The sequence below is a fragment of the Eubalaena glacialis genome, chromosome X, assembly GCF_028564815.1.
Source record: "Eubalaena glacialis isolate mEubGla1 chromosome X, mEubGla1.1.hap2.+ XY, whole genome shotgun sequence".
Taxonomy (NCBI): domain Eukaryota; kingdom Metazoa; phylum Chordata; class Mammalia; order Artiodactyla; family Balaenidae; genus Eubalaena; species Eubalaena glacialis.
The window spans coordinates 21,292,275-21,307,776 of NC_083736.1; the positions used below are offsets into that span (position 1 = coordinate 21,292,275).

The 15,502-nt window shown below is 42.4% G+C and overlaps 1 protein-coding gene across 1 annotated transcript in view; it reads left to right on the top strand.

Annotated features, from left to right (window-relative positions):
• The first annotated feature begins 921 nt into the window (after nt 1-921).
• Nucleotides 922-15,502, top strand: part of PDK3 (pyruvate dehydrogenase kinase 3) — a 79,071-nt gene continuing 64,490 nt past the window's right edge. The window contains exon 1 of the mRNA XM_061177680.1: nt 922-1,230. Coding sequence (XP_061033663.1) covers nt 1,125-1,230 — 106 coding nt within the window. The 5' untranslated portion in view covers nt 922-1,124. The remainder of the gene's footprint in view (nt 1,231-15,502) is intronic.

Sequence of the window (15,502 nt, forward strand, 5' to 3'; positions counted from 1 at the left end):
CAGAAGTAGTGGTGCTGGTGGTGGTGAGGCATGAAAAAGAGTCAGGGGGCTGTCCTATGGTGGTGGTGGAGGTGAGGGGTGTATGAAAGACAGTGCCTAAGACCTTAAATTTGATCCTTTCCAATGGTAGCGGTTGAGGGGAGTGACATGAAACAAAGAGACAGTGACCTTACAATTAATCCTGCCCAGTGGTGGTAGGGGGAGTTCACGGGGAGCGGGGGGAGAGGGGGAGGGACTAAATGAAGTGTCATTGACCTTATAATTGACCCCGTTCAATGGTGGTGATGGCGGTGCTGGCATGAAACAGTCAGTGACTTAACAATTAATCTTGCCGAAAGGAGTTGGCCCAGGCGGGTGGGGGGCCGGGCATGAAACAGAGAGTGACATTACCATGAATCCCGTCCAATGGTGAGAGGCAGGCAGGAATCCGAATCAGTTTGTTTATTTTTGCCCAACGGTGGTGGCAGTGGTGGAGGGCATGAAGCAGCCAGTATAGTTAAGTGGTAAACAGAAGATGAAAAAGTGTCAAGACGCAACAAATACCCTTAAGTGCAACAGTCAGCTGATCCAGGGAAGGCCTCCCGGAAGAGGTGCCTTCGGTGGAGAGGGGCCTTGAGCAGCGCTTAGGATCGGATTCCGGGCGAGGGCCCGGACCTCCTCCCAGTCCCCTTGTACCTCCGCCACCTTTCGGCCGCCGAGGACCTAGCCCGGGACGAGACCGGGGGTAGCTGCACTTGCCGGGCCTGTCTGGGTCCCGGGAACCAAGCAGGGGGGCGCCCCCGGCTGCACTCCGGCAAAAGAAAGCGAGGGCGGCAGCGGCCAATCAGCAGCCAGCGCGTGCGGCCGCGCGCCCCTCGCGCCCCCCGCGCGCCGCGTACGTACGGCGGCTGGCTCCGCCCCCCGTGGGCGGGGCCTGGGGAAGCCGCGGGCGGGCGGCCGGCCGGGGCACGGGAGCTACCGGTGCTGCTGCTGGTGCTGCTGCAGCGGCTGCACCCGCGTCGCCGAGGCCGAGACGGAGGCCAGGGTGCGCGCTTGGCGAACTTGCCTAATCCGCGCGGCTCAGTTGCAGCGGCCTTTGCGGCCGCTTGAGCGTCTTGACTGGTCTCTGCGTTGCGCCAACGAGGATGCGGCTGTTCTGGTGGCTGCTGAAGCAGCCGGTGCCCAAGCAGATTGAGCGCTATTCGCGCTTCTCGCCATCGCCGCTCTCCATCAAGCAGTTCCTGGACTTCGGTAAGTGCGGGGCCGCGGGTCGCCACGGTCCCCACGGCCCCGGGGTGTGGGGCCGCTGCCTTCCGGGCCCGCCGCCGCGGGTCTCCGCCGCCTCCGGGCAAAGTCCATTGGAACCGCGGGCGGGGCTCCGGGATGCCCGGGTGCTCGGATTTCGGGGCGCGGAGGGGCATGGCCTGGCACCCGCACACCCGCCGGGGGCTCACCCGGAGACACACAAACCGCGTCCGAGGAGCCTCATCCCGGTGGGGACTCCCCAAAGCTGCCGTCGTTAGCTTCAAATCTACTTGACACAGACCTCACCGCCCTTAAAACTTCGGAGCGGAGTGTGGGTGGCTGTTGAACGTTTTTATATTTAGATTCTTTTTTTTTTTTTTTGGATTGGGTTAAGAGCTGTTTAGAAACACTTTGAGGTCGAATAAATTATGCAATGGCATTTTGTTCCTTTTCTGCTCTAAGGTGCTCCTGTGTGGCCGGAGCGGCAGGACTCGAACTGCTGTCTTGTTCGTGTTATGTTAGAGCAGTTAGAGGCCTGGACTGCAAAAGCCTTAGATGCTGGGAGGAGCGGACGTGTGGGCTCCTAGCGTCAGAGCAGGGTCTCGTGCCAGCACCTTTCGCCGCGCCTCTCCTTCTGTGTCCCACCTTCTCCCCTGTCGGGCGGGATGGTGGGCACCTTCCACGAATTGAGGTGGGAGCGCAGAAGACCCGGCCCCCAACCTGCCTGAGGCCTAGCTGGGATGGGAATAGATTCCACGACCTTCTGTTAACTGGATCGTGTTTCTCCAGAGTGGTGCCGTTTCAAGCGCGGAGGGAATCCTCTCAGTTGGGTGAATGCGAGGCAGCTGGTTGTGAAACACCTGAAAGTATTAAAACAAAAGTGCGCACCCAGCTATCAGGAGGGAACGCGGCATCCTGGAAGGAAAAGAAAATGGAGCAGCAAAGATGTTCTAAGCTCTCGAGGGGAAATAATGGGGCGGCTGGTCGTTTAATGACTTTTAAGTAAATGTCAAGAGGTGGTGTCAGGTGGGCATAAAAACCTAAGTGCAGAGTAGGTAGCACATTCGGGGAAGACCCAGTAAGCACAATGCAATGTTGTCCATACTTAAGTTAGGATAGGAAGAGAGGAATAGATTAAAGTTGAGACCAAATTAAATTTTAAGAAACCAGTTTGACAGCGAATGATGAGGAAGGTCAGGGTTCAGTGAGATGTTGATCTTTGCGTCTTAAACTTCAGTCCCAGAAGCTTTTCAGTAGTTTTACTTTACCATCTGTGGCCACTTGTGAGAATTTTAGAGGTTTGAGGCAGCCCCCCGACTTCAGAGTTTAGAAAGAAAATGTCGCTGTTGCTATAAATAGCAACATTCTATCCCTAATTTATGGTTTAGGGAGATTCTGAAGGTATCGACTTTTCATTGGGGTAAACTGAGACAGGTTAATTCACAATAAAAGGACCAGAAAGAATCCAGAGACTCCCGGTTCCTTCCTTCCACCCTCAAAGTTGAAGTGATAGCTCTCATAGCTTGGCGAAATTTTGGTTGATTTATTTCTATAGCAGCTAGTATCTACCATGTTAATAGGTGTCTTGGCAGAGATGTTATTTGAGTAGGAAAACCACAGTGGGGCATAGTGTTATCGTGGAAGACCCATGGCACCATTATCTGGAAACAAATGTTCTAATTCTTGCTCTGCCACTGACTCAAGAGCCTGGCCTTGGCTAAGTGACTGAACCTCACTGGGGTTCATTGTCCCTGTCGATAAAACACGTGGATTGTATAAGGTCATCTCTAAAGCACAGTTCCCAAACTGTGTGATCCTAATTTCAAAGGAAAAAGAATGAGCTTTTTAAAAGAAAACTACCAAATCTTTGGATAAGTATTTCCCATAAAAGCCTTCTGACCTATTTTGGGAGGAGTGGAGGGGATACTCTAATCTAGGATAATGGAAGAAGCCTAATAATTGAAGTCTTTTCCTTATAAGGAAGCTCACAGAAGAGCTATATATAATTGTAGTGGAATGCGCTAGAAACTCAAGGCTCGTTTGTAATGCCCAGAGACGAATCAGGTGGCAGGCAGTCTATCTTTAATGCCAACAACTAGAAGAGGGTTGTCACACAAAGGCCATTTCGACTTCTGCCTTTCTCTTGGTTCTTCCAGCTCTGGATAGAAGTCCGATTTTGGCAAGTGGTGTGGGAGTTGGAGATCTTAGAAGGGGTGTGGGGATATTTTTAAGGTGAGAAGGAAGAAGAGTAAAGAGGTTTTATGCCCCTGAATGATTGGAGAAGACAGCAGGGGAGGGCCACCTCCAGCGCTTACAGGCCCTGAGTGGGAGCAGCCCATGACTACACGAAGCCAGCTTGGGGTGGGGGGCCGTGGCAACCCCGTCCACCCCGTATGTGCTGGCTCCGGAAGGGCAAGCTGAGCGGCGCCGATTCAGTATACTTTAAAGACCTAGGGCTCAAACAGAACAGATGCGTGAACCACGTTGACCCGCGGACTGCCACTTCGTGACGTTCTCCCTGGCTACTTTGCAAACGGGACCGAAGTTTTGGACTAGAATACCTGGACAGGGACCAGGGAAAGGATATCCACGGAATTTCACGTTTACAGTATTTGTTGGAACCGCATCAACAAATTGTGGTTTCTGTGGGCACTGAAAACAGCTTTCTTTTGCGAATGTATCCACACTAGTAAATGAGATGATCTTCTTTGTTTAAGAGGGAAGGCTAAAACTGCGTGTTACTTCAGAAGCAGTGACTTTATTTGAAATGAGGGCTGCTCAATCTCAGCACTCTTGACTTTCTGGGACAGGTCATTGTTTGGTGGAGGAGGGGTGCTGTCTTGTGCGTTGTGAGAGGTTTACGAAAGCAGCACCCCTGGCCTCTACCCACTAGATGCCAGTAGCACATCCCGCCCCCCGCCGCACTCCCTCCACCCATGAGTTGTGACAACCAAACATGTTTCCAGACACCACCATGTCCCCCAGGGGAGCAAAATGCATCACTCTCTGTTGAGGACTACTGCTGTAAAGCATTTAGATGCCTGTATGGTCTTCATGCCTGTGCCCCATCCTCCAGACTTTACTATAAATGTTCTGGGGGGGGGGGTGGGCATTGGTATTTTTGGTTGTTCTTAAGCATAACCAGGGTTGAGAACCACTAATTAGATGATCTTCTGGATCTAGAGTTGTCCCCCTTTCATCTGTGGGCCATATTTCTCTATGCCCTTTAAAATAAGAAGAGTTTTCTTGAGCTCAATCTTTACTTGAAACATGGCCTTGCACACAGTTAGCAAGTTTAACAAGAATAGCAAGCGTTCTAAATGGATCATGAGTTTATAAGGGCAATAGTGCGCTGTGAAAGGTGGAATTTAAAAAAAAGAGATTCTTTTTGGTCTGAGATTATAGTTACATGGTTCCAAATTCAAAAGGTACGAAAGGACATAGAAAAGTCAGCTTCCTACTTTTGTCCACTAGCCTCCCCATTTTAAAATAAATGGCAACTTGTAATACTTTTGTCTGTACCTTGCTTTTTAAACTTAATTCCTTAGACAGCTTTCCATATCGTAACTGCAGAACTTCCTTTTTCTTTTTTATGGCGTCTGAGAATTTGTTTATATGAGTGTACTATATTCATTAGCCAACTCTCTGTTGATGGCTAGTAGGTTGTTTCCAATCTTTGCTATGACAGCTTGTGCTATACTGAATTACTGCATTCATCATTTCATGCGTGTGTAAGTATATATATAGGACAAATTCCTAAACATGGCATTTCTACACCAAAGGCTATGTGCATTTGAAATTTTGATAAATATTGTCAAATTGCCTTCCATCGAGGTTGTCTGTCTATCCTCTCACTAGAAGTTTCTGAGAGTACCTATTTTCCTACACTTTTACCACATTGTTGTCAAACTTTTGATAAGTGAAGAAGTGTATCTACATAAAATTTTTTTCTCCTTGAGTAAAGCAATTTTTTAAATTGAAGTATAGTTGATTTATAAGATTATATTAGTTTCAGGTGTACAGCATAGTGATTCAGTATTTTTACAGAGTAAAAAAAAATTTAACTTTAGTTTTTTATTATGGAAAATTTTAAGCATATACAGTACTAGAGAGAATAGTTTGATGAATTCCTGGGTTCATTATATTGATCTCCATGTGCTGTTTGTCTGTGGATGTTGTGTGTATGTGCAGTCTGTTAGATTTTCTTATCAATGTCATGCTTGTTTCAGAAGAAATACATTTTTTTCTGCACTAAGACCAGTTTATCTTTTGAACTATCTGTTCTTCAAAGATCTGGTAGAATCCACCCATGAAACCTTTTAAACCTAGTGTGTCTTGGGGACTGTTGCTCTTTGACAGGCTTCTCTAGTCTGTGGTATTGATCTGGATAGATTTTCTATCTCTTCTAGAATCCATTTTGATGTATTTCTCTAGAAAATTATCCTAGTCATCAAGGTTTTAAAGCCAGTTTGCATAGCTGAGATAGTAATTAGTCTTAATTTTCTCTGTGGCTGTTCCCCCTTTATTCCTTTTATATTTGTTCTCCCCCTCTTTTGTGATTAATTAGTTGTTGGTTTATATGATTGGATTCACTTATTAGCTTTATGACTTTTGTTTTCTAGTTCATTAATGTCTACTTTGATTTTATTAATTCCCCCTCATGTGCTATTTTTTTTCTTTTTGAACGGCAAAATTCATTTCTTCTTTGTTGTTTATTTCAGTATTTAAGGCTACAGGCATTCCTCTGAACACTGCTTTAGCAGCTGATGTGTATAGTGTTTGATGCTTTTTCTTCCCAGCTCTTCTGCATCTTCAGGTTTTTATTCTTATGTGAACTAAGACTTGAGTTTTATTTTATTTTATTTTTTTATAAATTTATTTATTGGCTGCGTTGGGCCTTCGTTGCTGCGTGCGGACTTTCTCTAGTTGCGGCGAGCGGGGGGCTACTCTTTGTTGTGGTGCGCGGGCTTCTCACTGCGGTGGCTTCTCTTGTTGCGGAGCATGGGCTCTAGGCGCACAGGCTTCAGTAGTTGTGGCACACGGGCTCAGTAGTTGTGGCTCGCGGGCTCTGGAGCGCAGGCTCAGTAGTTGTGGCGCACGGGCTTAGTTGCTCCGCGGCATGTGGGATCCTCCTGGACCAGGGCTCGAACCCGTGTCCCCTGCCTTGGCAGGAGGACTCCCAACCAGTGTGCCACCAGTGAAGTCCCAAGACTTGAATTTTTAAATTTCCAGTAGAAGTGCACCCTGTATTTTAATTTTGTTGATTTTTAGTTTTGCTGCATTGTGATCAGAGAATGTTATCTGAATCATTTCTTTAATTTATTGATGTTTGCTTTGTAGTGCAATCTGTGTTCATTTCCTGTCACTGTTCCTTGGGCAGCAAAAAGCAGGTTATGTTCCCTTCTCAGGTTACAGAGGTTCATATATCAAATCTACCATATTAATTATTTTATTTGAGTTTTCTATACCTTTGCTTTTTTTAATCTACTGGATCTGTCATGGGTCAAAAGAAGTTCAGGTCTCCTAATAATCCAATTCTATTTCTCCAGATATTGCCTATGGTTTTTGCTTTGTGCCTGTTAATGTTACATTTGCTGCTTAGATATCCTTAACTGTCATTTCGAGATGCACGCTTTAGGGTACAGAGTGCTGCCCTTTGACTAGTTCAGTGCTTTTTGGCCTGGATTCATCCTTATGTGACATTGAGATCCGGAGCCCTATCTGCCTCTTGTTTTCATTTTCTGCTAGAGCATTTCTGAATTTCTTGAAATGTAGTATAAAGCTGGGTTTTGCTTTGTGAGTCAAACTTTTTCTTTTATGTGGTTAAGTTTAACCAGTTTATATTTATTGATATGACAGATCTGTCATCTGTAACGATAAACATCTATAATTTTCTTTCACTTTATGTTTTTAATACCTGTAATTTTTCTACCATATTATATATCTTGCTTTGTTTTGTTATATTTCTTTTAGTAATTAGGTTTGAATTTTTGGTTCCAGGGATTATCTTTCTACTGATTTATTTAGACTTTCTTTGTCCAGTATGGTCACCACTAGCCAGTTGAACCTATTGAGCCCTTGAAATGTGGCTGTTGTGACCGAGAGACTGAATTGATTTAATTTACATTTAAACTTAAAAGTGATACTTGATTCAGTTAATTGGAAAACTTTTAAGTATGTTTAGAACAGTTTGGATATGTGAATCTACCTTAACTGTAAATTTGATGAAATCTAATTATAGGCCAATTATTTCTGATAGAAATTTAGCTTTTGAATTGAGATGTAAGTATGACACACACTGGATTTCAAAGACTTAATATAAAAAATACTAAAATATCTCAGTATGTTTCTGTATTGATTCCACGTTGAAATGGTAATTTTTGGGGTATGTTGCATTAAATAAAACATCAAAAATTTCACCTGTTTCTTTTTATGTTCATATGGCTGCTAGGAAGTTTAAAATTACTTGTGTGGCTCACAGGTTTCTATTGGACAATGAGGCTTCAGACAGTATGTATTAACTCCTTATAAGGAGTGATAGAAATATCACATTTTAATGTTCAGAATAAACATTTATTGATTTTATTTCTCAGTATAACTTTTACTCTTTTTTTCCTGTAAACCTATTGCTCTCAGGAGTTTTGGACCAATTAACTGTCTTTGAATGACAGTTAATGTTACGGTGGTTCTTTGTGATGTTTGCAAAAGCTTGAGGTCTTTCTGTTAAGTGGTTGTTAAGAATTTAAAGTTCTCTTAGTGATGTAAGAAAAGGAGAACTTGGACTCTATGCCATAACTTAAAGATAGAACCTTCTGAATCTTGAATGAGTTCATAGGAAATGATTCACATTTTCATCTGGACATGCTTTTCATCTTTCAGCTTTACCCTGTCCACTTCGGGTTCCTTCATTAATCACTCTCATCCGCTCCCTACAGACTGACTTTCTATCTGTTTTATTTCCCAGTTCCTTTGCACTCGTCTTTTGCACAGCTGCACTTGTATTAAACATATTTGCTCCTGGCTCCTGTTCTTTGATTTTATTCTAAACTGTCTCTTTCCAGAGGGTAGGCACTCACCTGTTCTTTGTAACCTTCTCACAGCTTCCTTGGCTGTTTGCTTTCTGCCCAGAGTGAGCACTTCATAAGTGGTGATTATTGATTCCATCTAAAGGTTGTTAAACATTATGTCACTTTAATTTAGTCAATTGTTATATAGGTCTAAACTTCTGTAATGTCCCCACATTTAAATATAGCATCTCTGAAATAAAACCACCAGAAGATAGGTTGTCTGACAACTCTGTCTTCTTTTCACAGAAAAGATTTCTATCATAATTACACTGGTTCTGTGAACCTTGGAGCTTTTAGCTATTAGAAGACAGCAGCCAGTTTCCCTGTTTTTACTCTTCTTGAGGTTTGAAGGCCCAGCCGCCCTCTGTTTTCCTTTAGAAAGTATTTTAAGATTCCAGTATCCACTGAGAAGTTGACTTTGGTTGCAAATGACTGCTCTTCGAAAAGCCTTGAGTTTCTAAGTCATGCTCCTTAAAGCCTGATTACTACTGGGGAGAAGAGTGGTTTTGTTTCTGGAGAAAATGAGGAGATTTTTTTGGGTTTTGTTTTTTTAAAATTGTGTTAGGAAAAGGGAGAAACAATGGCATTTTGTTTCTGAGTGTGTACATTTTGTACCTTTACATATATGTACATGACACACCTTTTCTGTAAGCGGTAAGGTTCTTCTACTGTGAGGAGTTGCCAAGAATTAGACTAATCTGTTTAGAGACAGAAGCTAATAATTCAGAATTAAAGGGGAAGAGTACAATTTCATTTAGGGTAAAGATATCTAACGTGGCTTAATGCACCTTGATCAATATTTAAATTTAAAGAAAGAATTGGCCTTTTGGGCCCTAAAGATCTGATATGACTGGATTTCAACATAACCTGGTTTATCAGGCTCTGAGCGTTTAAGGTGTAGTTCCAGCTTTGTTCATTCTCTTGGCAGTTTTGTATGCTTCTGAAGGGGAGACATGGCCACACGTCCTGACCTATTGATGACTGAGTGGTTTCGTCCCATTAAACTTCGGGAAGTTGATCAGATTGTTGGCAAGATTTGGGAAACTATGGTCTTATTACTGGATGGAATCAGAAAATATCACCACTTTTCCTTTTCATTTTACGTGCATTCTATTATTTTACTTCCATGATTATCTGATTCCAGAGTTGGGCAAATCCTTTTTTTTTTGAATGCCATAGTCTAAGACAGGTTATCGAACTATAGCCCGAGGGCCAGCCACCTGTTTTTTGTGTTACAATTAACAGACTACTTTTAAGAGTAGTTTTAGGTTCACAGCAAATATGGGCAGAAAGTACAGGGAACTCCCATACACCAGTGTGGGACATTTGTTACAGCTGATGAACCAACACTGATCCATCATTATCACCCAAAGTTGATAGTTTCTATTAGCGTTCAGTCTTTGTGTTGCATACGCTCTGGGTTTTGGCAACACCTATTTTTGTAAATAAAGTTTTATTGGACCACAGCCATGCCCATTCATTACATAGCGTATGTGGCTTCTGTACCTCTGCAACAGCAGGGTTGAGTAGTTGCCACAGAGGCGATTTGGCCCACAAAGCCAAAATGTTTACCATCTGGCCCTTTACAGAAAGTTTGGACCTCTAGTCTAAGACAGTTTGGCTCCCTGTTAAAGAAGTGTGCAGTGATTGCTGTTAATTGGCATTTAAATGATAAAGCTCTGTTTGTCCCGCATGCTAGTAACAGTAAAACTTGGCTATCTGGAGTGTGACTTTTGGGGTAGCTAAGACTTTTCCAGGTGATCGGTGGCTTACCTATAGGGTATGTGCCCCTGTGTGGAATTACCATGTGAAAGGCTTGGAGGGATTTTATAGCTTTAATCTCTAGGGCTGTCACCAAAGTTTAAGTGTACCAGTTTCTCCACAGCCCTGCCAAAATGAGGTTTTATGACTTCAATTGTATAATAGGTAACATAGAAGCTAAAAGTTTTATTTTTTCCCCTTGTGGGTTTATTTTGTGCATTTTGTTGTGTGTGAAGTGCCCTTGACCATTTAGTAACTGGACTCGGGAGTTTTAATCATTTGCATGCACTTCCTGTGTCTACTTGGCATAGTAAGCTATTGTGCTGTGTATCTATTGTTTTCTCTTGTGCTCCCTTCTTTGGTAAAGTAATTATCAAAGTATACAACTAAAGGCGTTCGGAAAGATTATCACCTCTAATTCTTCCATCCATTTTTTGGTGATAGCCTTACATCTTTTGCCCATATATTTACATATGTTGACACTGATTATTGGTTTCCTTTTTATTTAGTGCACAGTCTGAGTTTTAATATACCCAGTCATTTACAATGCTTTTATCATGGTCAGATTTATCACCTAGAGCAGTATGTAAATTGTCACTAAATCCCTCTGGAATTTGTTGCCATCTCTGTTGGGACGTTTGCAGTCAACTCACTTTTACTCTGTTCTGCTGTCCATTTGCATAGCAGCAACTATTAAGACCTCACATCTTTCTGTCTTGTTGCTGTTTTATCACAAAGTCCACAGAATAGTTTATATTTGTGGATTCTCTCCAAAAGGACAACTTTTCTGATTTCAACTAAATATCATATGCTAACTTTTGCCTTGTAATTTCTGTTAAAATTTGGTGATGGCAGCTCCTTATTTATTACTTTAGATTTTTAGAAATTCTCGCTGTTCTTGCCCACTTATTCTTCTTGGTAAATTAGCTAAACTTATAGAAAATGTGCTAAGGGAACTGTGGATGGGGTACCTGGCGTTCATTGAAACTAGCCTGGAGGCATCTTCAGGTAGCCCGTTTCGCCATATTTGTGGCAGAGCTGGGTTTGATTGCCCTTCATATCCCTCGAGGAGAACTCCTTTCCTAGTCATTGTCTCATCTTGACTGAGATTATTCTTTCTGCTATAATGAATGGCACAAAAATTACAGCAAACTATTTATTATATATTACACAGGTCGATATTTACATTCCCCGTGATTGAATATTTGGGGTTCTAACTCGGTAGTTTATTTCCCTAAGCATCACCCAAGCAGTTGTGATTTTATTTTTAGTCTTAGACTTGACCTCTGATTCCACTCAACCATTTGAGTTGTACCAGTGTTTCTTTCTTTCTTACTAGGGCATGGAAGTCAGTATATGATAGTTTCACTGTTGGGAATACATTGCTACGTATCTCTTAACATTTTCTCAAAGCATGAAGTTAAGTATTCCCATGTGTTGTTGGCCGGAAGACAGTAGGGCCCTTTGAAACGTGTAACATACATATCTTTTCCCAACAAATTATTACATCTTCATTGACCAGAGCATACTCAGGGTTTACCTGAACCTTTCCTTGGATCTGTTCTAGAAGAGTACAGTGTTTCCTTAAGTTTGGTAGCAGATATTCCTTAATACTTGATTGTGCACTTTGTATAAATTTGATTAATTTCTCCTCTTCTGAGATGAAATAGAAAGCAAAGTGTCATTGCTATATTAACATTCCTATATTGGTCATGTAATGCGCTCAAGTGTGGTCAGTTTCCTAGGAGGCTGAAACAAAACTCAAACATGAAAATAGAGACTGAAAATAGATGGGTCAATGAAAAAGTTGGGGATGCTTAATAGCCACTGTCTGAGCCTGAGGAGTTCTTTGGTTTATTCCCTTGTTGAATTTCCTCTGATTAGATGCTAGTCAGTGGATCTCAGTCCTGGGTGCTTGTGAGAATCATCTGGGGAGCTTCTAAAGCTAGTGCCACCTGTCCCCCCACCCTCACCCTGTAGAAGCCAATTAAATCAATCTCTGAAGGGAGGGTCTAGGTGCTGGTATTTTTGACTTACCCAGCTGACTATAATGTGCTTCCAGAGTTAAGAACTGTGTTAGATCTGGTAAAAATTTTGCCCAAGAGCTGTGAACCACTTTAGGGGATAAAGTCTGTGAGATGTTGAAGGTTAACACTTAAGGAGTTTAGGAGTCCATCAGCATTTTTTTTTTTTGGCCGTGCCGTGCAGCTTGAGGGATCTTAGTTCCCCAACCTGGGATTGAACCCGGGCCCTCAGCAGTGAAAGCACTGAGTCCTAACCACTGGACCGCCAGGGAATTCCCAGGAGTCCATCAGCATTTGTTGAACTTTCTGGATTCGGAATGGAGTGGAAACTGAGAAACATTGGGGAATTGTCGAGGCTTAGTTTCTGCCTTTGAGGGGCTTATAGATAAATGAGAAGTCGAGACAAATATGTCAATATATATAGGCTAGCCAAAATGTATGCATCCCATGAGTTTGTGGCATGCTTTCTCTACCTCTCCCTTGGAGGTTCGTGTAATAGAGGTGGTTTCTGGGTATGTGTGAAGTGTTAACCCAGTTGTCCTTTATCCAGAGCATCCTTGGAGGCTTTCTTTGTTTCTTTCTTAGTTTTTTGGTAGAAAACAACTATAATGTATGTACTCTTTTTCTTGATTTCTAGCTCCTTTCATTGGCTACTCACTCCTAGCAATGCTCTCTCCAGAGTTGTCCCAGAATGTACATTAGGCAAGGTTGGTGTAGGATAAATAACTGTAAAGTGTACAAACCAAAATCTTATCCTCATAGATTGATTCAGTGGGAGCCTGAGCTTAGCGATCATCTGTCCAACCTCCCCAGTTTTACACATGAGAAAGTAGAAGCCCCGAGTAATGAAGAGACTGCCCAAAGCATCAGCTAGTTGTTGACCTAACATCTTGGCTGCCTCTTCCAAAGTGAGCCAGAAATTATTCTTTCTAGGAGGCGAAGGGAACTTACATTTGTGTACCGCTCTCCACCAGACACAATATTAGTCAGATGTAGCTGTAATTCTCACAGCATCCAGGTGAAATAGATGTTTCCATTTTTTGGATGAAGATGCTGAAGCTTAGATGGTTTAAGTATCTTGCCTAAGCAAAGTTAGGAGCAAAACCACAGTTAAAATGCAGGTCGATTGAGCTTTTAAACGTATGCTTTTTTTCTTTCAACTTAACATACCATTTCTTACCACATAATATACCATTTACCACAGTGCAATTCTTTCTAGCAAACAGAGTCTCTGTTAGCAATGCTTGGGGTCTTGTCTAAATTTGTTCTTTTAGACAATCTGGAAATTGCATAATCTAATGTTTGTCTAGTCTTATCATTTCGGAGCTATCAGATTGCTACCTCCTTCATTTACTTACACTAGAAACAATTTTTATTCTGAGGACCCACACTTGTTAGTTTATTGTCTTGTTAGCCTATTGTCTCTCTCTGGAAATATGATAACGGGTCTATGTGGACTTGTACTCAAGGCTTGGTTTCTGGTGCCTACCACCAGTGCGAGCTTGGGCAAATCACTTAATCCCGCTACACTTCAATGTCCTGATCTACAAAATGGAAACAATAGCATCGAATCATAGGCCTGTTGCACCCATGAACTTGAGAACATGCAGCACAGCGCATGGCACATGGTAGGTGCTCAGTAGATGTTGGCTATGCTTTTGTTATGGGAAGTTAGTGACACAGCATTATCCTGGATAAAGTCAGCTTCCTGCTAAGAATGAAAACTGCATAGGGAGCTCTTAACCTTGAATGTTAATTATCTTAAAGTTTGTTGGCTGAAGGTCCCAGCTATATAAACTGATCATTTTCCAAGAAACATAGCACTTTCAGCTCATTTGTGCTTTGAGCGTGACTGGCTTTGGATCTTCTTCATTCACTGTAATGGTTAACTTAAGGTTTTGCCTCAATTAACCTCGACGATGAGTACAGTGTGACGTTTACTTAACTGTTCCTGCTTCCATGACAACAAGACATTCTGTAATCCACCGTTAGGACTAGATCCTAAACTCCTTTCTGGAATTAGGGTGATGTGGATCTGTGTGGTGGCTCTGGCTATGAGTGCTACTCATATGCTTTAGCCGGTCAAAGCTCTGTTTGTGATGTCAGTTCTCAACACATCCTTGCCTTTTCTCTCCACTCTCTGGCCTGACACACCATATTGACAATTACTGTCACTTTATCATCACCTTCCTGTCTACCTTTTGGCTCTTCTTCCCCTAACTATAAGGATTGGAATACCCCTTACCAAATATACAGAATGAAGTGATCTATTAGAGGAATTTACCATTACCAGCAAATGTTATCTTGAACCCCTGAATTTTATTTGCTATTGTAAGTTTATACTGAAACTTCCTAGGTATTTTAATTTTCAGTTCTAATCAGGAAATATTAAACACCTACAGTGTGCCAGGTATTGTGCTGATGGACTGTTCAGTTTTTTGAGGAATCTTGGGATCCATGGGACATAGACCTCAGTGACTGGGGGTGATGACAGAGGGGTTGCCCAAGCCAAGGGCACAAATTGTGGGCCCATGGTGAAATCTACTCACAACTTGGTTTGGCCTTATCTGGCATACAGAGGGGCAGGTTTCTCACTAATCTGTTCATGGATACATATATTTCAAAAGAGTCAACAAATAGGATCTCTAAAGAGAGAGGATCAAGGTACTAGTGGCTGTCACTCATGTTCCCTCAGCACAGACACAGATCTCCTTCAGGGAAGGATCCAGTAACCCTCACTTACCTTAATTAAGAACCCTGTGATGATCACCCTGTACCCTCTTTTCTTACAAGAGCATCAAAAACCATTACATGAAGGGTAGCATGGGCTTCAGACCCCATTAGGAAGATCTGCATATAGTAGCACGTTCTGTATGAGATTTTTGTTTGTTTGTTTGTTTTTAGAATAGAATGGCTCTAGTAGGGTGTTTTTCTTTAAAATAATAGAACGGCTCTAGTTATAGGAAGACCTTTTGCAGAAGACTGCTATTTTCTTTAAAAACTCATTTTATTTTTTAAAAATTGAAGTATAGTTGATTTACAATGTTGTGTTAATTTCTGTTGTACAACAAAGTGATTCAGTTACACATATATGCATTCTTTTTTAAAATATTCTTTTCCATTATGGATTATCATAGGATATTATTTTTTTTTATATTTACTTTTATTTATTTTCTTTTATTATTTTTTTGGCTGCTTTGGGTCTTTGTTGCGGTATGCGGGCTTCTCTCTAGGTGTGGCTTCTCTCTAGGTGCGGGTTTTCTCTCTCTAGTTGTGGCACGCAGGCTCCAGAGCACGTGGGCTCTGTAGTTTGCGGCACGCAGGCTCTGTGTTGAGGTGCGCAAGCTCAGTAGTTGCAGCGCACGGGCTTAGTTTCCCCACGGCATGTGGGATCTTAGGTCCCTGACCAGGGATTGAACCTGTGTC